The sequence below is a fragment of the Synchiropus splendidus genome, chromosome 14 (genome assembly GCF_027744825.2).
Source record: "Synchiropus splendidus isolate RoL2022-P1 chromosome 14, RoL_Sspl_1.0, whole genome shotgun sequence".
Lineage (NCBI taxonomy): Eukaryota > Metazoa > Chordata > Actinopteri > Syngnathiformes > Callionymidae > Synchiropus > Synchiropus splendidus.
This window is the reverse complement of record NC_071347.1, coordinates 22,879,372-22,904,504: the sequence shown is the minus strand read 5'-3', so window position 1 is coordinate 22,904,504 and position 25,133 is coordinate 22,879,372. Positions and strand designations below refer to the sequence as shown.

The following is a 25,133-nucleotide window of genomic DNA, read 5'->3' as shown; positions in this document are numbered from 1 at the left end:
GTGAGGAGTGCAGGCAGGTTGAGCACGGCAGAGGTGAGCAGATGTCCCATACAGGAGTCTGCAGGTCGTGGCTGCTGACGGCAGTGTGTGAACTGGGTCAGGGGACCAGAGCGTACATCATCGCAGGACTCCCAGGCCAACATGGGGCTCGACAAAGAGGAACGAATCCCTGGAACCTTAACTCCTCCCTGCCTGTGGTCCAACAGGCTGTCTCCAGAGTCCTGCACACTAACTGAGACTGGAAGGCTGGGTCAACAGTGGAATCTAGTCTGTACACCTCAGGCTGACCCACGACTCAGCAGGTTGAGGTACGGACACACCACAGATGAGACCAAGAAACAGACGGACACATCAGGAGTCCCACACATCCATGACCTCCCTCCTCTCCGCCGCTGCTTCACCACGGTGCTGCATTCTTTCACAAGACCATTAAGTTATTTTGGATCACCCCTTTGACTCAAACTGCAGCCCTCTTGCTGTAAAATAAACATTCTTCAGCTTCCTTAAACACAGCGCACACACACACACACACACACACACACACAGACATCAAACCACAAAAATTCCATCTGTCTCAACACCATTACTTAAAAGAAATCTGATCAGGCGAGCGACAGAACACCAGAGATTTTTCTGAAATATAGAAATAGTTGAATCCCTCTGTTCGCTGAGCCTCAGACCGCAGCAGCCACACACACACACAAACTAATGGTTAATACACACTCCGCCGTTTGAGAGCTTTAGCTAATCTGCTCGGCTCTGTCACATGTGCTTATGAGTGCAGATATGAAGCCTGTGAATCCCTCAAACCCATCTGAGAGTGGAGCCAGGAGATCACATGTCAATCAGATGTTCCCAATTAAAATGTTTTTTTTTCTGTATTTGAGGTCCACTGACAGAAAGAAGATGAAGAGCAGACAGGGAGTGGCTGTTGTTGTTATTTGGGTTTCAAGATGGATTTGAAAATGTAAATCAGGTCGCTCCAGCTCTGCCTTTCAGTGCTGAAACATCAGTGAGACCACCTCCAGAATAGGCATGGAAGCCTGGACCTTGCAACTGGTGAGTGGAACATTTGTAGCTCACTGTGGCGGAAGCACCAAATGGACGAAGCAAATGACGTGTACAAAAGATCTTGGTCTCCATGATCTCAGGGATGTTTAGTAACCTGTGAACTTGATGGGAAAAGGCCACACGCTGATAAAGTCAACTCGCTTAAGAAGTTTTGCTCCTGGACGTCTCAGACTGAAGGTCCATCAGTCAGGGAGGGTGGGAGTGCATGTCCAGTACGCTCCTCCAAAATGTCCTCTCACTAAACCCGACCTTCACTACCAGCTGGTCAGGCTTCATGACCTTTCTAAAGCAAGCCAGTGTGTTCGCAGCAACAGAGAGAAGAAGGTCTGAATCGGGCTTCTGCTCCTGTGTATGGACCTCAACCTCCTCCTCTAGAGGCATCTTCCTAATTCCATTCCACTCCACAAGCTTTTCCAGAACTAGGACAACTTTCCCACAGACCAGCATTCAGTTTCCAGATCTCAGTTTGGCCACCTGATCATTCACAGTGCAGCACAATCATCACAGCAGGCAAATCAAACTTCAGGATAGTTCACTTTTGCCACCCATTTCATGACAAGTTTCCACTGTTATTGTAAGAGCGCAGAAAAAACTGCTGACACTGGCGGGGGCAAAAATACATGATGGTGTTTGGGCGGAGGCACAAATCCAATAAAACGGAACAGACTCAGACACCCTGCCATTTTTCCCTTCACCACAGCAGCACGCAGCTCAGAGCGTGCTCCCAGGAGGGCAGTGAACACAAAACTCTGCATTGTATGCCACAGACGTCAGCCCCCCGCCCCCGCCTTGACTCAGGTGCGACCCGAGCCAGTGGCTGTCAAGACGGACTCGGGCATGGCGGAGTGTGCACGGTGACTAATCCTAATAAAGGCAGTATTTTAGAGCTATTTTCCAAGCTGCTCCAAGACAAGGACTTTCAGTCAAGGATCCTCTGGGAGTAGCTCACCAGACGGTGCCATGATGGTCTTATTCTTTGAGTAGACTTTCTACAAGTCAAGTAACATGATCCTTAGCACTGTTGTTTTAAGTGACTTGTGAATGTAACGGGTTTGAAACGAAATGTTTGCAGGAGTATCACATGCTGATGTGAGGCTACGAGCTTTGGGCTGGTTCTTTAATGTATTTTCTGATCAAAGAAGCCAGAATGACTTGGATGTGTCTTGTGAGTAGTCTGGCTGATACGTTTCACTGAAACTGCAGACTGCAGTTCATCACAGTTAGAACGACTCACCCGAAATCATGAGGATTTTAAAACGCATCGCGATGCCGCTGCAACACGACTGGACGACGTTTGACGGCATATATAGAACTGTCTTCACATGCAGGATTCCTTCTAGTTCAGCCTCACCAGGCGAAACACTCTCCACATTAGTAGCATATCTGAAGGAGGACGCCCATCAGCTGTTCACCTTGAAGCAGCACTTCCACACCTGGTGTCAGCAGTCTATTGTGTGGTCTGCCTTGGTTTTGCAACCACAGCATGGGATTTGAGCATTTGCTGCCTTGTGGCTGAAGACAATCATTGAACCAACACCCAGAGAGAGTGAGGACATCAGACACAGACAGTTGTGTCAGACATGTTGAAACAAACAGTCATGAGGGCAAATGACCACTGCCCAAAGTTAAATTCTTCATAAAAGATGTGTGTTAACTGAGCGTGAGTCTACAAAGAAAGCTGTGCTGCTGGACTTCCCCTCGGTTCCCCAGAGCTCTTTGGCTTTCCCATGCAGCCTCAGCCATCACTCCCATGTTTATCCTCCCACTCCTGCATCCCTTCTTCACCCTCCATCTCTCATTCTTCCTGTTAAACCTCCGCTGCCCAAAACAGTTCCTCCCCCGACAGGCTGGGATGGAGTTCCCCCCCTTCCTACATTTGTCATAACCATAAAAGGACAAGTCCAGACCCTGTGGCCTCGCCGCTCCACAGCAGCTTTGTCCCACTTTTTCCATGATCCTTTTTTCTCGCTCCTTCTGCTGTGCACTTTCATCCTCGGCAATGATGGGGATCGGTCCAACTAACAAGGCTTTGAAACCCGAGAGATACGTGGAGTGATTTCAAGCCGATATTAAATTCCTGAGGCCCGTTTACTGCATACGCAACTTGGCAAGAGAAGGAATTTCCCACAGCCACAAACAATGTGAGATGCCTTGACAAGTTACCACCAGTCTCACACTTGTTACCAGAAGATGAGAGACTCGAAGCAGGTGAGCAAGAACGTGATGAAAAAAAGGCATCACGGCATTACTCTTCAGGGAATGAGCGGGATCAAATCACCAGGGAGAACAAGCTGAGGAGGGACTGCCAGGATCGGTTCTCCACTACCTGGCCCGTAATTAGAGGCCAGCTCTACTTCACGTCTTTACTTAAACCTGAAATGTGTTTCCCAGAAAATCAGACCAAGCATCACTCACAATCCACCCCTCCACCCATATCCCATGTAAGACCCATATTCTCAGAGAAGTTCATTGCGCAGCACAAGCTCACCTGCACTGTCTTCTTGATGCGCTGGGAGGGTCCAGGGTAGTCCTTGGAGTACAGGTCGGTCAGGAACAGAGAGTTTATGAGTGTGGATTTACCAAGACCGGATTCACCTGAGGACAAGCACAAAGCTGCAGTCACACTTCTGGCCGGCAGACATTCCGAACAGCACGACGATGATTCACAATCGTGGGGGGAGGTCAGGGGTGCATCTGCCAGCAAGCGCTCAGGCTGAATAAAACATTTCCCCTCTGCTTCCTGCTTCATTCACTTTCCTTCTCCACATCCTGCCACCATCGCCTGTGTCTTCCATGTCCCAGAATTCCATCATCTGTGTCAACACAATGCGGTCGCACAAACGCACCGTTTACTCGATGACAACAAACACACAGATGAATGGCTGGGCTTCTGGCTCGTGCACGAGTGTTAAGTAGAAGGCAGGACTGAATGCTTGCCCCAGCAGAATCTTGGTCAGAAGGAACCGTCACTCTTGGTGCTGGCTTTGAAGTGTGTGTGGTGGCAGACCCACATATTGGAGCCACGTTCAGTACACAACAAAGAGGAGGGCGTGTCAAACAAAAGCTGATATCCAATGATCCTGTTAGATTACAAGAACAGCCGTTGACAGTCTTGTGTCACGATTTGATTTGGCCACAACCTCAACTGCACACGCTGAACTGAATGTTACGTTTTTGTTTTACCAACAACCAAACTGCTTTGCCATCCTCCATTTTACCCTCTGACCTATTGTTAATAAGTGGCAAGTTTGTCTTCATTTATATGACAGATGTTCAATGCAAGGCCTGGGGGCTGAATCAGGCCAGCCAAATCAGTTTGAGGCCGGCGAGGGCTTGAAATGGTTGGCCCAAAATTAAAGGCTGAATTACACACATCAACTACTATTGATGTTGTGACTCATGAACACTACAGCGTTTAAGCTGTAGTTTTCAACAGGCTGATTCACCAGGAAACCTTCAAAAATGGGAAAATGAATTCAACTGGCAGATGACTGAGCATCTCTTCTGTTAAGTCAGTAGTATAGAAAGAAGAGAGTTTTGTATTTCTCATTAATATAGATTACACCTCAAAAATACAAGGAAAACCTCAAGTATTGTGTTCCCTATACAATGGGGAAAAAATAAAAAGGATAAAAAAATAGGTTGCCACTGACAAAAACAATCCTGTTATCAATTAAAAGTCAAGTGCTAAATGAACACTTGGCAGCTTGGCAGTATATCCGTGTCGCACTCAGTATGATAAATTCCATAGAGGCAAAAACTACAGATTACAAATATCATTCTCTTATAAATGTAGACAATTTGATGATCGACCTGTGAAAAGGCCAACAGCCATATGGGTTCCCAGAAGTCAGTGTGTGAAATAGTTGACCTGGAATAGCTGACCCGGTGTGAAGCCTGGGTGGATTCCACTCTGCCTCATCTTAACCCTCGGCTGCCCTCGCTCTGCGTTTGCTTAGTTAGTCTGTCCCTGGGAGAGCTCATGCTGCCTTCGCGGACAGACAGGCTGTTCACACGTTCGACGGACAGTTGAGGGTCACAGGTCAAGCGCACACACACTGTCGCACTCACAAATGAAGCCTTGATGAGCGGCATGTGCCTTTTCTTTACTCTCTATTTGGATACAATCAATATTTGCTGCAACAACTGACAAGCGGTCGGCTCCTTCTGTTAGCTCTGGCATGTGGAAGCTTCCCGTTACTTCTGATGGCCACTCAACAGAACAAACAACAGGAAATGGAGATTAAACGTGACCCAGTAATGAGCTGGTCAGAAGGAAGTTGAGCTCATTTTACTCAACGGCTGCAACTCAAAAAGGCTTTATCACTGACAAGTCAAGGCGAGGGAACATGAAGGGGGAAATGTGGTGGCTAACGGTAACTTTGACTCGACCTCCATGCACACACAACACCAACTTATGGCAAGCTACTAACAGCAAACTCAATAGGTCCCGATTGGAAAACATCAATATGAGCATCTGGACAGTCACTTTTAAGTCACTCAGATTTGTCATTTCTACTAACACTGATAAAGGCTGGCGCTACTGAGGTTCAGCTGCTGGTGAACTGTTAAAAGTTTGCCGGTTGAATTTGGGTTAAATCTTCAGATTGATGTGCAGAGATGAAGGAGGTGAAGAAGAGAGTGCAGCAGGGGGAGACCACTGTGACGTCAGAGCAGCAGCTTCACATGACAAGGACGACCACCTATATGATGTAAAATTTGGAGATGGAGAGGAAGACAACCAAAGAGGTTCATGATGAAGGAGGACATACAGTCTGCACTGGAGGATGCTGGCGACAGGTGAAGATGGCAGGGAAAGACCCTTCTTCAGATGGTGAAAGTCTGAACCAGAAGGACTTGGAGCATCAAATATGATTTTGAGGGAAACGTGGCAGTAATTTAAGTTGACAAGCACGTGACAGAGTTCTGCGAGCTAACTGGGTCAGCACCGGTTTTGCGTCACTGTAAATTGTACTTGCAGCAAGAGCACACTCTTACAATGTGGAGAAGATGACTAACTAAAATTAGGAGGAGTTGGACTCACAGGAGCAGCAGCTGATGGAGAGAGGACGAGGAAGAGTGAGCAGGGGGGACTCGGCCTTCCAACCACACAGCTCATTAGTCTATTTACAGAGACCTGCCACTGAGCTTCCTCTTGACATGTGGAACCAATATTTAATTAAAGCTGAAAGAGGGAGGCTAATTGGGACGGACCTCCCCTGGGGGAGAGGTCGTTGGAGAGGGGTGGGGGGGATAAGTTATTGCTGTCACTGAACCTTGGTGGCCCCTCTGTCAGAGCCTTTTGTCTCTGTAAATATATGTAGCCACTGGAACAGGTTTTGGAGCTTGTGCGCATTTAGCCAGGGATTTTTGGGATCCACCTCCCTTCACACACTGATTTATGAGTGGGAGGTAATAAAAAGGTTTATTCCGTCAAAAGTTGCACATCATTTTCCAAACCAGAAGGATCTTGTGGTCTCTTTTGAGCATTACATTAAGGAATGTCAGCCATCGTGTGGAAATGCAGCTAAAATATGTGACTACAGTGCCAGAGAGAAATGGCTTTCTCTATTCTCTCTATTCTCTATTGTTGTCTCTTGCACAGCTTTAGGGAGAGAACCTGACCTGGGTTTAAACCTAATACCCGGCCCGACCTGTTGCTCAGCCTGAGGGTCCCGCTCAGGATTTCCCATCCCTTTGGGAGACATTCCTCTGTGTGGCCCACTGTTGCTCTACACCACTTCTCAAAGGCAGGTGGTTCAGAGCAGCAGATCGTCTTTCTCCTCTCCTCACCACCTTTTTCCCCCAAAGTTGTTTGGTTCTTCTCAAACCACTAATGTGATGTTTCCCTGGGATCTTGAGTGTTGGGAACCTGATGTTTAAACAACATCAGTGCGTGAGTTTATGCTGAGGGTTTGCTCCTCTGCCTGAACTCTCTGTGACACAGCCGTACCACAGGTAATGGCAGACATTTGACCGACGTCTCACCTGGTTACTAACCTGAGACCACTAGTTCCCAAACCGTTTTTCCCCAAACCACACTTTAGCCGATCAAAATGGCTTCGTGAAATTGGATTTAAATTTTTGCCATTCCGAAAACCCCCCCGATACATTTCCCTGAATTATGAGGATTAATCATGCAGCAAAATTACAAATAATTTTCAGAAAATAGTGACCAAATCTTGGTTCTCATACTAGATTAACGTACTGTACAGGGGGCAATTTCTAGGGTCAGGAGGCCACAGTACTTCGGCACAAAATGTTATGAATTGTTTCATTCATGTTTCATTTTTCAGCCAAACCTGTCATGAGCCCTCTGTCAACAAGCAGCACCCGCCTTGGAGACCACTTTGGGAACCACTGACTTAGACAATGAGACCTCCATGAAACCATCAACTCCAATAGAGAAAACAGCACATTATTATATCACCTGTTGAGCTTCAACATTCATGACAGACACTGTCTTTAAACATCAACAGCGCGAGGCAGCTGGACTGATGTGAACACAGAGGTTGAGGAAAAAATGTCTCTGGGTTGGGAACGAAACGGGGCACTTTTAAAAAATGAGCGTGTTGACAGAGCTAAACTCAGCTGGACGGCGGAAAAGGAGAAAACAAACATACAAATGGTCAGTGCGGGTTTCCCATGAGATTCCTGACATTCCACTTTAGTCTGTCCTGCTTGTGGCCCGGGGCAGCAGCTGGCCCCTTCACATCCTGACAGGCCCAAAAGTTACGTTCCTCACGATTACATGCATGTACACCCGAAACACAGTAGACCAGCGTGAGGTCTGACGGTGTGAGGCGACACAGCTGGAGAGGGGACGTGGAAGCTGCACAAGTTTGTTCAGCACCTGGCTGCTGTGGACGATAATCCTCCATTGTTTAAGACAAATGGAACTGGACTTGCACAGGGGTGAAAGGTCACTACTCTTTGGGGAGAGATAACGATCTGCATTTCCAGCAGACTAGACGGCCTCCCGCTTCACCCACGTCAGCACTTTGTTGGACTGTGGTGGTCCACGGCCGGCGCCCGGAGGGGACACAGCCCACTTTTCTACGCCAGAAAAAAAATGAGGTCCTGCCGCGGTCCGCTGAGCTTCAGACTTAATCTGACAGAATCGGCACGTGCCCAGTCACTGCAGGCATGTGTATCTGAAAATAGAGAGGATGGGAGCAGAGAGAAATGAGACTCGCCTGCAGTGCTGTGACTGAGCATGCAAGAACATGCACATGTGCATGAGCCCGACAACGCCCATACACACCACCACGGCTAAGTGCTCTGCCCCAGGCCGCCAGGAGTCTTCAGGAGAAGCTTTATAAACAGCTCCATGGTTTTTCATGTTAACAACGACGAGCTCCTGCCAGAACATGGATGTTCAGCTGTATCTCAGGACTTTGTGTCTCTTATGTAAGAACGGAGGAAGGACCAGCTACTCGGAGAAACTCACGCGACCAATGCAAACAGAAAGTCAGAGTCCATCCAGAGTGAGTTAGTGGGTAATGGTCAAGACACCAGCTTTGGGCTGCAGACAAGGAACACTAGTAGCTGCGAATAACGGTTGAAATGAGATTGTTTGGGTTCCTATGTCTGGAGTCCTTCCCTCAGGGCACCGAGAACACCAGTGGGTGTGCCATGAAATGGGGTTTGACCAAGCCACAGCAGTCCTGGATCGTATTGAGCTTAAATAAACTGCCAAAAAGCAAAACAAGCAGGCAGTTAGGACACAAACTCAGTAGTACTTTCCTCTTCAACCGAGAAAATGACGTCTAGTCTAGCAGACGAGTGCCACATGGAGGGGCGGGGGGTCGATACATCCGACATGCCGAACGCATTACGATGAGTGTGTGTTCGAATATGGCTGGCTCTGGACCACCATGAGCACAAAGTTGCATATATCTTCAAACACCATAAGAAACATTATCACGTCCGAGTTCCAGTCCATCCTTCTTACTTAGTGCAGTGATATACATGGTTTCAGACTCCTTGTAAACTATCAAGTTTCTGGATCAGCTACGGAAGATTTGGGTGATTCAGCGGCTCCTTTCTGAGCAACCAGCACGGGAGACACTTGGACTTGTCGGAACAGGCAGAACACAGGTGCATGTGAAGCACAGGTGTTGCTGGAAACGCTTGAAATTACGACAGAGCTTCAGCGAGACCGGCCGGAAAACTTGTAATTGTTTCTGGTGAGTGCTGTAAACTCAAGTGTTGGTCCAGTTGTCCAACTCTCCAGCAGGGTTCTGTGAATACCATTTACTAGGGTCAGAAATGCCACAGGGAAGAGGTTTCTCTTCATCAGCAGTGCATTGATACCTGCATGTGTGCTTCTGAATAGAGTTTGATTGACTAACCACCACCTACAGCACTAGTTGTCATGCGTCAGCACCAGACCTGTAAGTGGAATTAAGGGGGAAAAGGAGTGTGTGTGTGTGTGTGTGTGTGTGTAAGATGGTAGATTAAGTGGAGCAAAGCCCTCCTCTTCACTCACTACTTCCAGCGAGGTCAGTAGGCAAGCGAGTCAAACCTAAGCTTGTCAGACAGTCTTATCTGCCTACGTGCTTGTAAGCCCAACACAAACACACACAGTTGAAAACCTAAACATGCATTTGAAGAGAACAGAACCACAGACAGCAAGAAGGACGACTTACAGTCTTACTAGATGATCAGAAATGTTGAGGCCTGAGTGGTGCTGCACAGCGTTTTCTCAGAAATTAGCATTCCACCTTAAACTTTACTGACACGGCAGAACTTCCCACATTTCCTAAAATCGAGAAATGATCTGAAACACACTGTACTAGTCACTAAAGATTGTCGAGCTATGAAGCTATATATTACAGGCATCTTGGGTCACATGATTCCAGGGATGGCTGCGGGTATGATCATGGCTAAAAAACAGTCACCCTAACACAGCGCTCTAAAGCCTGAAGTCCCAATAACACAAACTATGGTGCAACATTTTGGTCAAAAGAGGAGCTGTTAAACAACGTCATTAGTTCTGAGCGCAACTCTGATCCTCTGAACAACAATTGAGGTTGACATTTTGTTCCGTTGGTTTCACTACTTCCACCTTTGGTTCGTCTGAGTCGTAAATGAAATGATTTAAACCTGTTCATCTGCTTTCATGAGCACTTAAGTCCCAACTTGCTTTTGGGGTCAAACGAGGTGGCTGATGTTGCTCCGGGGGGGAAGAGAAGCAGCAGCATGAAGCTGACATGGCTTCCTCTCTTCGCCTGTCTCACGAGTCGACCGGCTGCTCTGACCGACTCACTGGCAGTGGATCTCACAAGTCTCTCCAGGAGCTCTATTGAACGGGCCAGCTGGACAAAGAGGAAGGAAGCAGGCTTTTCCCCCTCGGAGAGGCAGAATGGCTGGGAAAACAGAGAGGGATTTGGAGTGGATGAGGAGAAAGTTCAGGAATGGCCGAAGGGAAAAACACTGGTCTAGCAGGTGACATTCTTAATCAGGGAGCGACAGAGTCCTGTTGCACCCATGCCTGGTCGACACACCACCGTCATCTGGCAACAATGCACGTCAAGGTTGATGATGCACTGGCCATCAATCCCTCTGATATTCCGGTCTGCGCTTAAGTCAGTTTTAACGTTGTAACGTTTTGCTACAGCTCCTCCCTCATGCATGTTCCAAAAAAGGAGCAAGGCGTCTTCAGGCGAAGGTCATCTTGCTCTTCAATGGTAGGCTCACACCAAACGCGAATTGGGGTCTCCCGTAATTGTTTGCTGTAATTTGACGTCAAATACAGCGTTTGTCAAGGCGGCTCAAAAGTAGGTCACCACAGAAAGTGCACAACATGCTAGCAGGTTAGCAGTACTTTAACATTATGAAAAGAGCATATGAATCTCACAAACCACCAGGAACACAAACCATTTCCCTTATTTTCTTTCAGGCGAGATCCGCATAGGCACAATCCCAGTAGAAGGGACTTTAATGTCACAAAGCAAAGGGGATCTCGCAACCAAACTACTTGTCATCCAGGATGATGACCGATAACTGTGACAGTTCAATGCATCTCCACCCAAAACACACCATCTGCCATGCAATGACGCCGCTCCCCAGATGCTCCAAACACACCCCAGCCCCTGCTCCCACACTGATGCACCAGTTGATTCACGTGAATAACACCTCCACATAAAGACTCATGAACCAATGCGGCTAGTTTGGAACGGACCTCTCAAGTCACTCCAGTGGCCTGATCTCTCAACAACATACACACTTCTCAAAAGAAATCAAACACACAGGAGAACCACTTGAAAAAGTTGAAAAGGGATCACAACAGGGATCATAACAGACCCCACCTCTCTTGCAGCAAGTCTCTAGAGCAGTTCTTATTACGAGACCATTCACAACAAACAGATGGGTGGATTTGCAAGACTCAGTTGTTGGACAACACAACAACATGGATCAAACGAGTCTTGACATCTCTACAGCAGGTAAATGTTCAGAGGACTGGCTCCACCCTCTGCTGCTTGGCTATAACTTCAAAGGCAAAGCAAGTGCAATGTCAGCTTGAGACAATAATGGGACTATAAAAATGTAAACGAGATTATGAGAGGATTATTCTAATCCCAACTCTTGTACACTCAGTATTTAGAGGATTGTTTTGTGTAGGATAAAGCCACTAGTCTAGTTATTGTGACTGTTTTATCCGCGTCTTATCCCCATGTGACCAAGACCAGGTTGACATTGTCAGGTCACTACAGTGGCCCGGGAAATCCAGGTCCATGATCAAGTCAGTGGTTGAGATCACCAATGAGCAGATGGCAGAGCGACCCAAGGCACCAGACTCAAGGGCCCCCAACACTGCTCACCACAACATCAGCACTTGAATAATGGGGTCAAGCCCACTCACTTGATGACCATCCGTCATCAGACACCTCTTGTGGATTGATCATGGAGAGTAAATATAGAGACCAAGTCTCTATATTTCAACGTCAGTTTCCTTGGGAGCAGTGAGTTTTTAGTTTCAACTCTTGGTTTTATGGCCATGCTACTGAGCAAGTTAGTGGTTAGCTAAGATAACACAGATTCTTCTGAAACAAAGCATTCAAACTCAACACCAGAGCACACGTGACGCAACAGACTAAAGCTGCTCAACACACGTCCTGAATACCATAAATGTTTAAGATGACTGAGACAGAAAGGACAAAAAAAGATAAGAAGAGTGACATCACTTCTGTAATCTAAAATAGAATCTCAGACACTGATTTCCCAGAGTTGCTTGCAACCTTCTTCACAGAGGCTGGGGAGTGCTCACCACGCCAAAGCAGTAAAGCTACCTCCTTCAATGACTTGAGCTGCAAGACCGAAAGGAGAAGTAGACACACAGATTAGCGAAAGAATACAGACACACTCAGGTGTGTAATGCTGCGTCAAGTGGTCGACATCAGCAATAAAATACAGGAATGTTGCTCTGAGTGTCTGGAGTGACATGACGGCACACAGAGGGGATTTCCCAAATGCCAGCACGACTTCAATTTCCTACAATTTTGACAACTTCTTTCCACATGAAAAGTCTTTCCAGCTCCTGCAACTATCAAAATGTCATCTTCAGTAAGGATATGAAGTGCAGCAAACGTTTCATTATGTTTTCCACAGGCGGCCGACTGCAGATGAATACCATTACAATCTGTTAATCTCAGCTGCCGCGCCAACAGACGTATTAGGGCTCATATTTCAGCTGCCTTATCTTCATCTGGCCTCCACTCAGGACACATCTAACACGCTCACACACCACATTTCATTCATCTCATTAATCGAGGCCAGACGTGACTAATATGGAAGTAAATGGGAATCAAACATCTCAATCCAGATTAAAGGTTAAAGCGTGTGGGCTTCCTCTGGGCACTCTGGTTTCCTCCCACAGTCCAAGTAATTCCCAAAAAAGCCATCAAAATGTCTCCAGTACATCTTAGGTGTTCCAGACAGCCCGGAGGAGGCCCCAGGATGTTTCTGGAGAGAGGGACGTCCAGGCTTCTTTACCTCAGCAGCTTTTTTTGACGGCCTATTTTTTAGGATTGCAGTTACCACACACACAAGTTGAGCAGGATTTTCCTGGGCTCTATACACGGAGACAACATCACATGAATTGAGGATCAGATCAAAACTCCAAGAAACTTATATAACAGTAAAAGGTTCTGAGATTTTGGAATCTGATCAAGTTACCTAGGAGCTTCGGCTCGAGTCTCTTCACCCTTGACCATGTGTGGCCTCGAGAACGACTGAAGGAACAAAGCTGGGCCTCTGAGCCGAGCCCAGCTTTCACACTGCACCAACATGCCAAGCTCAGCAGCCTCCACAGTTCTGCTTGTGGGCCCGATTGGCTGCTTCTCAAAGCCAACATAATCAGCTCTTCTTTCCCGTCCTCACACTGGTATTTCCGTTCTCCTCCGCTCTTTACATGTCGGCAACGGGCCACGCGGTCCACGTTTCACCAAGCTTCACCTCAGTCTGTTTAGATGATCACAACTTCAGCTTGAGATTTCCTGTTTCATGATTCCCCTTCAGTTTGCATTTCAGATGCCAGAATCCTCATCCAACATCAACTCTGGATTCTCTGGAGCCTTCAGTCCTGCGCTGGACTCACTCCAGGCGGAGAAGCACTTCATGAAACAGCAGACTTCATTCAGAGCAACGTTTTTAACCTCAAGAAGATGATGATGGAGCCTTTCCTACTTTAATGACACGCCATCATCTCCCTCTCACATGAGCCTCAAACACTGTGGTGACTTTGTTTTCCGCTAAATACAAAAGCCACAAATTTACTAGACCTCAGTGGAACCTCAAGAGTCCAATCATTGCTCTTGATGTTGTTTATTTAAACAGCCGACTCTCTCTCTGGCAGCTGCTGCGCTCCACTTACTCTATAGAAATTCCGTAGTCGAGGTCTCGCAGTCCCGACATGAACCAGTCAAAATCAGTCTTTCTATTCCGGCAGGAATATGCGAGTAGCGTTTGCCGACGACAGAGGCTTATCCTGGGCTGCTTTCATTTCACAAGGAAGCTGCTGCTGAGGTATTTTAGGAGAACCATAATGATCCCCCAAACACCCTGGACTGGGGTGCACCTAGTTAGGAGTGCAACACTCTCCAGCAGAAAACCTTGCTGGGATCCTTGAAGCCCACATGCCGAGCAGAATAATGCATTGTGTATTTTGTTGGTTTCCGCTTTTGGAGTTATGGAGGTTATGCTTTAATTCAATAACTTGCACTCCTGACGATAGCCTGAGTTTGGTTTTTTTAACTACCAACTGTTGGATGATGATTCAAACTCACCGGACTGTTTCTCTGACAGTTTAATCTTCCTCTCTCTCTGCAGGGATGTGGCAGTGAACATCGATGCCTCGTGATAAGCCTGAAATTTGGATGAGCAGGGGTATGTGAGGCAAGAGCCCAGATTATCGGAGAAAGGAGGCCGAGGGGCCCCATCTGCGAGGCCTGCCGGGAACTGGATCTACTTGATTGTGGACCTCTGGTTCTCCTCCAAAGCCTCCGCTTTCTTTTGTCCCTGATGAGGAACTATTTCATGGTGGCTGTTTAGTAAACAGGAAACCTTAACATCAGAAACTCTTTGGCGTTGATCTGTGTTCACCACCGAATATGAAGAACTCAGCCCTTGTGTGTTGTGGAGCAACAGTCTTAGCTGTAGTAGATGTCATTATTCTGCTCATAATCACTGGAGCTATGTCACTCACAGAGCAGACGTTTTGGCCACAGGTCTGCTGTAATGATGACGTTCCAAAATATTAGATAGCACTGGTGTCTGGTTACTTCGGGCCCCACACATGAGGGATTACCTGCCGTTAACATTTACTCTTTTAGTGCTATCGATATGACCAGTTGTCTAAAAAAATTAAACATAAAAAAGATTATGCAACTCAATAAGCCCCACTTTCACTTTCTGCATAGGTTTTCCTGCCATAAAGCACTGTATAGCACCAGGGGGGTCTCAGCTGTCAGGTTTCTCCAGAGATACGTCGGACAGACTTATGATGATCTACCAATGACGTCACTTGCTGACACCAGCAACATGAAGCTGTAGCACCGAGCAAAACTACATTCTCAGGCAGAAGTTGACACCAAAATTACGCTTTTATAGTTCGCGACTGCACACGTAGACTGAATCACGCATGTCAGGGGTGACATAACTCGCATGAAATGATAACACAATCCTGCAGGTCCACATGTAGCACTAGTCCTTCCTATGTAGCACACATGACATGAAAGAGCACTTACCGACGACCATCAGGGTGAATTCAAATCCTCTTTTCACAGACTTCCGATACACTTGGTTGGGTAGGTTCGCGAATCCAACATAGCCCTCCAGGTTACGCTGCTGAGAGAAAACACAGTGATTAGCTTTGAGCGGCAAATACAAAACTGCAGCCCGAGAAAGCTGCGCTGACCTCTGGTCTGCGGCGACCAAGTGCTACCGTGATATTTGTTGTGAGAGCTTCACACACATTTAAGTGCAAACTTGTTTCAGGGACTCTGTAATTAGCATTTCTGTGTTACCAGCAGAGACTCTTTGAAGTGGAGTGCAGCTGAGATAAACACAACACTGCAGAGAAGGGTGGTCGTGGTTGAAGAGTGAGGGGAGGAAGCCTGATGTGGAGACGGTGCGAGGAGCAGTGTCAAGTTTAGGGTTGTCTTTTGTTTTGTTCTCGGGCTACTTCTATTTGGACAAGACCAGAACACTTAACAAAGGTGGAGTCAAGGCGACGGGAGGTGCTGATCCTCATCCTCGGAATGCTCATTTTTAACCCAACATCTCAGGCTCTTCTGAGGTCCGGCTGGCGAGTCATGAGCTCCACAGCACAGAACTCGGGTTCCCATTCACAGGGGAACACTGTCCCTCCGCCATCCCAGCCCCCACTCTTCTGGGCTGCACGCTACGAGGGGCAAACACAATTGATTTCCTGGTGACTGGACTCAGCAGGCTCGGCCCAGCTCCATCAGAGCGGTGGACCACCGAGGGGTCTGCCGTTTCAACAAGCCGCATTCAGACCGGGCCCATCTGCGATTGAACACAGATAACAGCCGGCTCCTCCAGGGGCACCGACGTGACCTACATTCCATCACTTGCTTTCAGTGAATTTAAGGTCCAATAAATGCTCATGAGATGACGCAGTGTTTCTCAAATACATGATCACAAAATTGAATCCACTTCACTGCTCAGTCTTCACTTCCTCTGCCCCACCTGTGAACAGTTGTGGTCGAACTAAATGACCTGTTTGGCTATTGATGAAGTGTCTCGCCATTACTGAACCTGATCCTTTTGCTTCCTCATCGTGTTGCCACTGTCAGCTAGCTTGGTCCAGACACACCAAAGCTCTTTTCCTGCATCTTTCAGTCACTAGCTAAAGCACCTTACTACTGGTGCTTCTCCCATTTGCTTCCATCTGAACTGGACTCACCAACAGCAGGGAGGCAGACTGGACCCTACTGTACCGAGCTCAACCACCATCAAGGAAGAAGCGGAGATCTTTCTACCCATGGAGCTCATTAAAGATGCATCTGATCCTTGTTCATATTTATTTGAAGCTGCAACACAGCAGACTGGCTCGCACTCGAGACCCCACACGTGACTTCTATAGGAAATCCAGTGATGCAGACCGAGGTGGAAATGATCCATCCGCTCGTCAATAGTCCCCTCAAGCCATTTCCACTCGCTCCATGTTGGATCCACCTACACGTGAGCGAGTGGGATTCTGTGTGAGAGTGGTTACATAAGATTCTACCGACACAGTTCTGCTTCACCTTCATGGCCGGTTCTCACATGTCACAGTGGTAACTTGATGCGAGTCCAAAAAGACGGGTCAAACTCAGCCACGTTCGGAGCAGTGAAAGCTCCAGGTCGATTACACACGCTCAGCTGGAGCATGCGACTTTGACACATGATAATCCTGTTATATCCCACACACACTTCAGTCGTTCTGCGAAAAAGTCTGCGCCTCATCTTCCACATCAGAGGGAAATAAACCTGAGGTCTCACATGACAACAGAAGCAGAGGACTTTCAATCCTGCACAGAGAAGAAGAGATGATCCCGGAAGGACGGAGTCCACCCCCCCCTGACCCCGTGGTGATAGTAGCTGCCCGGTCCACTGACATCATACACACACGCACCCCCTCCCCCAAACTGCGTGCATCATCCAGCAGCTGATGCTCTTCACTATTTCCAGCTGCTGTTTGCAAACTCCCATTCAATGTCAGTTACGGTTCTTGATAGAAGCCAGACTGCAGGAGAGAGTGAAGCTGGAGGAGAATCCGGGTACGGAGCATGGGTGGGCCGACGACAGCTACCAGCTCACATGACTTCCAGTGAATCTCACACACATATTTCCAGTTCTCAAAGGCAAAATGTTTGACGCAACTTCAGCTTCTGTCACAATAATATAATGACGCATTCTTAACGTAGATGTTTTCAAGTCTCCTGAAGTTTTGAGCATCAACCGATATATTTAATTTATCTTGCATTTAACTGCAAGTGAAATCGAAATATATATAAATATTTGAAATGAATTAGTTCATTTTAAAAATTCTCATGAATTGTTTCATTTAATTGCTTATGTAGGCTTCTGTTTTTCATGTTTATAAACATGGTTTCTTTAAAATTCAGTTTAAATACTTGTAATTTTTCATCCCGCAGACTAAAAATGCTACGGACACCACCATACTTCTATCTCGTAGGGTTTCCATTACTCCTGTCACTGGCATCTCACCAACTCTCCTGTTTCCCATCCTACCCCCGACACCATCCGAGCCACTGACCAGGTCCAGGTTGTGTTGAGACTGGCGAGACACTAGACATGGCTGGAGACCTTCTAATGACGGACATTAACATGAAGATTTAGCAGCGTGAAGAGAGACGATCACTCTAGTCTGACAATGGCAAAGGCCACTTAACAAGGGTGGGAGGCAACCGGAGTGTCCGGAGGAGGCATCCAAGTAAGCTTCCTCCAGAAATGGAACCCAGCACAGGGAAGCGGGTGAAGAACAGAGGAAGCCCATTCATGGATGTACGCGGTGTAAATGAAAGCAGACCATAAAAAGCGTCCTGGCTCAGGATCCGAGCGTCACAGAGGGACGCTTCACGGAGCGGGACCGAATCACCGGGCAGTTGACGGTATGTGATTTAGTGACAACCATCCCACCTAAACCACTCTGTGTGTGTTTAAAGAAGTAAACTCAAAGTGGGGCGCGTTCATTACTGCCTCGGCGGTAGTAAACCGATTTGACTCCATTTATTTCGCGTTCGAGGGGAAACTACAAATGTTCTTTCTCTCGGGGCGCTGTACGGGAGCTAACGCTAGTGCTAGTTGAAGATGCTAATGCTAATAATGTCGATGGTTGGTGAAGCGAGCGGTAACCGTGGAAGAATTCTGGTTCCCGTGGAGGGGAAATGGACTCACAGCGATGCTCGGAACCGCGGTCTCTGGTCGCTCGATCATGTTTCCGCGCTGTCACCACCCGGCTCCGGTCCAAAGAGTTGCTCCGACGGCGTGAAGAGAACCCGCAGCGGTCCACGCTGAAGACGCACAGGTCCGGTTCCGACTGCTCCCACAAACACTCCGACGCTGGAATGAATGGTTCGACGTTACATATGGCCGCTGGCGGACACCGCAGCGCTGCCAGATGTGGACCAGAGAAGGGAAATGTTCCGACTGGCTTCCTCCGCTCCCTCCAGAAAGTGCCGAGTCACCGCGCGACATCCGGGAGAGACCTTCAAGATAAGACTTTGGCTCGCCTAAATCGCAAAAGCTAACTTGCTAGACTGTCCTTTTAATGGCTTGTCATCAATAATCTAATCACGAAATTCATAAATACAGCTGATTTTCGTTGTGCTAAATTTGAGCAGACCAGACCGTGAGTGTAAAACGTTTGCTTCCGGTTATTCTGTTGTTGTTTTTTTTTGTTTCATTGATGTAAACCATACATTTTCTTTCTATAATCCAATACAATTTTCAATAAAACACTCAAATGTTATTCTCATTGTCAAGTAGCTTTCAGGATTTTTTTTCGCACATATAATAATTTTTATTAATGACACACATTTCAATGGATTGTCAGTTATTTTACATTTATTTTAACGATTCAAAGTATTCGTTTAACTGTTACTTCGTGAAATTAATGCAGTTAATTATTTTTACTGGTCAAACTTTTAAAGATTATTATATGTTATAGTATAAAATATAGTATTCAATTTGAGCTTTTCCACTCACTCTGAGTTTTAATTAAAGTCTATTACTATTTACCAATATTTTTGATTCATAATTTCTTTATTACTCTCGCAGCACGTGCCGTAAAAATATAGAAAATCCATAGAGAATTAATAAAGAAGGCGAGGCTCTTATTGTGATGGTTCCGATGCAAACAAACACCGGCGAGCTCTGCGCATGACTGAGATTCTGACCGACTTGATTCACTCGCACGATCCGTGTGTACGGGTGTGTTTCTGCCACAGATCACGTGAGGGCAGCACGAACAACATCTGTACAGCAGTCACACGCTAGTTTCACCACAGGTACAAACTTCGCATTTGATCATCACATTGAGCGATGACATATTGTAGAAGAGCTATCATCGTAAAGCACCATTGTGTGTCGTCCCCCGTCATTCATTCAATAATCCAACATCACATGACGAAACAAAATCACAAGGCAGACCTCCTCCAAGCAGCTCATGTTTGGTCCTGTGACAGTCGTGAAAGAAGGAGGCGACACGCAGCTTCATTAGAAGAAGAGTATATTATCAAGAGGAGACACAGGTGGAGTCATGTGACCGGTGGAGGTCAGGTGGACGCGCGCTCGCGCACACTGCTGCAGCTTCTCCTGATACTGTAAACACACTGCACAGCGGCGGAGACGCTGCAGACACACACACACACCTTCTCGCCGCCTCTCAGTGGCAGGACGTCTTAAAAAAGCAGTTTGTAAACACAGAGCTCCCGAGTGTTTTGACCCTTCATCGTGATGAAGAGGAGACATGCAGAGACACTTTCTCACTCCCAGGAAGGTGGAGGAGTGCGGAGGGACAGGGAGACCGCCGCCTTCTTCATCTTCATCATCATCATCATCATCATCACTGATCACCCAGCTGCACCAAAATAACATTTAAACAGTGAAGTATAATATGGAGCCGAGTCTGAGTCACGATTCAAATTCATCAATTAATAATTGAGAATTTTCCAATTTTAACTTATTAAAGTTTCTTTTTTAAATTTCTATTGATGTCATCACATTATTCCATGACCAGATTTTTAAATAATAAAAATCATTAGTTTTCTTTTTAAAGTTAAGAATAAATCATCCTGGAATGCAAAACAACGCTAAGAAAAGGACAGAATACAAATTTAAATAACTAATATTTAAATATTGTGTTTTAGAATAACAAATGCATCATTTTAAAATATTTACATGCATGTATATTAATTTTTTCTTAAAAGCTCTCAGTTGTCTAATAAACAAGTGTTTCATATTAATAGGTATATATAACAGTGGCAGCGAGACATCAAAACAAAGTTAAATATGATAAACCTCAAAATGAGAGCAAATAAAAACAGAATATAAAAATGGCTTTAATAATATAAAATATAATCAGTTTAAGTTACTAAGAAAATGAAAGTGAAGAGACGGAAAAGATATTTGTAATGATATTAAGATCAAAGCTTTCAAGTTAAGAAAATAATATATAAGAAAGACGTTTGAATTGACTGTTTTTTTAACATGAAGCAAGCTCAAAATATATTTTTTTTAAATCTAGAAAAACAGCAGGAAGAAAGTGTTTTGTTTATGGTAAAAACTCCAAATCAAAATGAACAAATAATGAACTTAATCTTATGCTTTTTCTTGACTTACTTCAGATTGAATAAACTACTTAATAACCTCTGGAATCTGATCAAATTGCTTCCATCAGATTCTCCTCCAGCCTAAAGTGACCCAGATTCACCTCAGAAACATCACACCTGTAATCTCTAATCTCTGCTCTAATCCTCGGCGCCGCCACATGCAGCAGCGTCCGAGCAGCTGGTCACACACAAACACAACTGGCGAGCTGTAAACCGACACGCTGGTCCCACATGCATCAGCCTCGGGTCCGGGCCGTGAAACATGCCACAGGCTTCCTGGGGTGAACAAGAGTCCGGACGCGTCCAAGTACGAAACGGCATCTGTGTAAAAAAGCGTGGCCTGTACAAACGTCTCGTGTGGGTCTTCGGCGGATAAAAAGTTTAGAAAAACAAAGACACTCGAGGTTCCTCGCCGTGGCTCTAACACCCTGCTGTGCAGCCACAAATGCAGCGTCACCAAGTCATTCCAGGCCCTGTAATGACACGGAGGTGTCAAGACATCACGTCAATACACGTTTGGTTTTGGCTTATGAATACTACACCTCATTAATTATAGTGTAATAACAACTGTCATGACATAGCACAAACATGGTACTATCTGAAGCCAGGATTTAGACACGTTAATACAAGAAAAATATTGATGCAGTTTAATATGGCTGACTGACTGTCAAACTTTGCCTCATCACCAGAGCACTTCCACCTGATGCTAACTTTAGCTAGCCAGCAGTTCCGCTAGCTGGATCTCAACTGTTTTAGCTCCTCCAATCAGGCCACTTGACTAAAGTGGAAGTGCCACCTCTAGTATTAGATTAGATTAGATTGGACCTTAATCTTTATTAATGTACTGTCTGTTAGTGAGAACCGAGGTAGTAACTCATCTTAACACCATGACAAGCTAACACGCTAACATGATAGTAATGTGTTGCAAACGGGTGTCCGCAAATTCCCTAAATCGATGCCTGTGACATGGAATTCGATGGAAGTTTGTGCTTCAAGAAGAAGAGCCGAGTGTCTCCGTTTTTTTTTTAATGCTAACCGCTGAGCATCTCAGCTAACCACAGAGATGCTAGCTTTTCCTAACAAACGTCTTAAACATGGTTTCTGTTGGACTTTGTTAGAAACGTGTTTGAGTTTGACACCTGCGTGTTACACTGCCACATGGAGTCACTACATCAGCAGGTGTACTGACAACATACTGAAGCATCACTTCAGGAGCCTGTATTGCTTCACCGCACAACGCTGCATGATGTTGTGACGCTGCACGACAGGGTGTTATACAGTAACACACCTATGTAAATGTAATAACATCCTCGCAACAATCAGGTGATTAAGCCTCTGAGTGTAATCTGACAACAACACTGCAGTGAGCTGCGGTGCCGTACTGCATCCTGTAATAACATAACATGGCGTGTAATTACACACTAGGACATATTTCACTTGAACTATCAAATAATAACATTTGTTTTCCATGTCACCTGTCAATCATCCTGACCATTTTCAATTGAAATAAAAGAATGACACTTTTCTTAGACTGCAGTTGTTTCATGTTATTACCGTCACCTGAGCTTGTTATTACAAGATGCAGCATGTGAATGAAGAGATGCCTCACACAGTGCAGTGTAACTGTACGACAAGCAGAGCGGCGACACTTGGATCCCAGTGAACCGACACACAACTGTCCCTGCAGGTAGAAACGTAAAAAAAACAATGGCTACATGGAAAAAGATAAGGTCAAGAGAATATCAAAGGTCAGAGTGTGTGTGTGTGTGTGTGTGTGTGTGAGAGAGAGAGTGTGTGCTTGAGCAAAGAAAGTGTATCTCCTGGCTCATCTGTCCCTCAGAGACGGTCCAGTCAGACGTCCGTCCTCTAAAGGCCGCTTCATAGTTGTGTAAACACTCGTCGTTCTCCTCCATGGCAGTAATAGAAGACCCGCAGCTGGGTGGGGGTGGGGGTGGAGGGGTCGGGGTCACTAAGGCTCCTCCTCCCCGGTGCACACGGCCAGTCTCATGGCCACAGAGAGGTGGTCGGTCAGTCCGGCCAGCTGAGTCACGAAGCTGAACTCCTCCATTTCCTGAGAGACCAGAGTGGAGGAAATGGCATGAAGATGGACCCTTGTATATTAAGAATATTTCATTTATTAAACGATGTTTTTTCTATTTCCACAGTGTTATCTTTGTTTTTACAGCGTGGCGGTGTTGCTACTTTGTCTGCCTTGTGTTTGTATGCTGCCATGACAACCAAAATCTCCCAATAAAGGACTTTGAGCTAATGGCAAAACTCACAACGCCCCCTAGTGGCTGGCTATCGGAGCTATGGTGGGTTTCATTTATTAATTGAATCGCAATTTAATTCAAAATGACACGCATTTAAGAACAGTTCTACTGGGATCTTCAAGGGAAATTACTGAATAGTGAATCGTTTTTTAATTTCAAGAAATTTCTTCTGTCTGTCTGATCCTTGTAACTTTTATGAAGAATGATGCAATAAAAATAATATTTTTCATTGAACATTTTCTTTCTTATATTAAGCGTTTTATATTTCAGATAAACATCTGCTCATGACTAAAGATTCACTGTCATCATTTTATAAGAAATATTTTGCATTCCATAATTTACTTGGAATGATCTTTTCAAGACAGAACATCAAGAAGGTTGACGTGAAATAGATCACAGCCTTTGAAGTCTCGACAGAACTTTCTGTCAGTAAATGGAGGCAGCTGCAGTACCACTAGTCAACCACTAGATGAAGCCAGAGGATAATCGTGAGAGAAGACGCTGTGCATTTATCGGGAACATCCGGCACAGGCGACTCAAACCCTTCCATTAACTAGTCTCAACTGACAACTAATAACGTAAACCACAGTAGCCAATGTTTCTTAAGCGCTGAATGAGTGCGGATGGCATCATCACCATAATCCTAATCACCATGGCGACAGCAGCCATGAGTCTGAAGAGGACTTGCGCAGAGTTCCATCCAACCCCTGTGTCCTGGCCTTATCGCCCGTTCCCACATTGTTCTGAGCAGCATGACGCTGCGCACTGGAGGATCAACCTCGCGAGCTGGACACTCACACCAGCACACTCTGCTCATTGTTGTTTTGGGAGGCTTTTCTGACCAGACAATAAGCACAGCGACTGCCAGCCTGATCCTTTAAGACTCTGCAGTAAATCCTCCACGTACCAGCTTCCAGTCCGGCTGCAGCGCCTCGTCGCTGTAGAGGATGTAGTCCAGCCGCCGGCCGTTTCCCTTCAGGGGGATCTTGCGTCCCTTCTGCCCCCCGCCGGGGCAGTGGCTCTTGCTGGGAGGAAACAGCAGGTACTCCTTCCTGCCGTCCTCGTTCTCCATCACCCTGCAGGACACACGCAGGTTAAAGCCAAGGAGCCGGTCTGACGAGAGAACGTGGCCGGTCTCAAACAGAAAAGAGGCTCAGCTGAGAGAAAGACTGAGACTCGAATCACAAAGGTGGATAGCTGTGAGAGGACTGTTCATCAAGTCTCTAATGACCTGGTCTTTTACTACACCAGCACCTGAACATGATGAGACGCAGTAGCAAAACAAGCTTCAGGTATAATGTACTTCAAGTGGACAGAGAAAGTTCTGAGGGCAGCAGTAAAACAAGCAGATTCTGTAATGCCAAGGCGTGGTTGGAGGACATTAGGAAATTGTAGTAGTTAGAAGAGAAAGACAATAAAACACTAAGAGCAGTATTGCAAACAGTAGAATAAGAAGGCAAAGCAGTACCATCTAAAGTAAAGATATAAATTTACTTATAATTTAAATCTTTACTTTAGATGAAATACAAATTAGAGGAAATAGAAATTAATGCAATAAAGAAAAGGAAAACAAGTGGCAGTAGTATAAAAATAGTTGCATAAAAGAAATAAAAACTGTAAAATTGTATTAGTAGTAAGTGACAGTACTCCTTACACTACTAATATTTAAGTCACGAAAGAAGTAGTTGCAGTCACAGCACTAGATGTAGACAAAGAAATAGTGGATGAAGGAGGGGGAAATGCTGAAGAAGTAAAAGTAGTCTCATACCGAAGCAGTATTACTCGCCTAGTCATACTGATAGATGTAGCCATAGGAACAACGCAAATAGTGATAACACTTGAGAATGGAGAACATACTAACTATTAACAAGCTAATTGACATCCTTTTATCTGCTAATAAATGTATGTATGTTCCCTGATGGTAAGA

At 45.9% G+C, this 25,133-nt stretch overlaps 2 protein-coding genes across 7 annotated transcripts in view; both read right to left on the bottom strand.

Annotated features, from left to right (window-relative positions):
* Nucleotides 1–18,788, bottom strand: part of LOC128770416 (septin-7-like) — a 28,500-nt gene extending 9,712 nt beyond the window's left edge. For 2 of the 4 annotated variants that reach the window (XM_053884837.1, XM_053884839.1), the window contains exons 1-3: nt 18,499–18,788; nt 15,321–15,420; nt 3,560–3,666 (exon numbers count right to left, since the gene is read on the bottom strand). In XM_053884837.1, the coding sequence (XP_053740812.1) occupies nt 3,560–3,666; nt 15,321–15,420; nt 18,499–18,537 (246 nt within the window). In that variant the 5' untranslated portion in view covers nt 18,538–18,788. The remainder of the gene's footprint in view (nt 1–3,559; nt 3,667–15,320; nt 15,421–18,498) is intronic. The other 2 variants (XM_053884838.1, XM_053884841.1) reach the window with 2 other exon arrangements.
* Nucleotides 18,789–22,668: 3,880 nt separating this feature from the next.
* smpd3 (sphingomyelin phosphodiesterase 3) overlaps nt 22,669–25,133 on the bottom strand; it is a 35,060-nt gene continuing 32,595 nt past the window's right edge. For 2 of the 3 annotated variants that reach the window (XM_053885291.1, XM_053885292.1), the window contains exons 9-10: nt 24,114–24,282; nt 22,669–23,004 (exon numbers count right to left, since the gene is read on the bottom strand). In XM_053885291.1, the coding sequence (XP_053741266.1) occupies nt 22,903–23,004; nt 24,114–24,282 (271 nt within the window). In that variant the 3' untranslated portion in view covers nt 22,669–22,902. Of the gene's footprint in view, nt 23,005–24,113; nt 24,283–25,133 lie in introns of those variants that run through there. The other variant, XM_053885293.1, reaches the window with a different exon arrangement.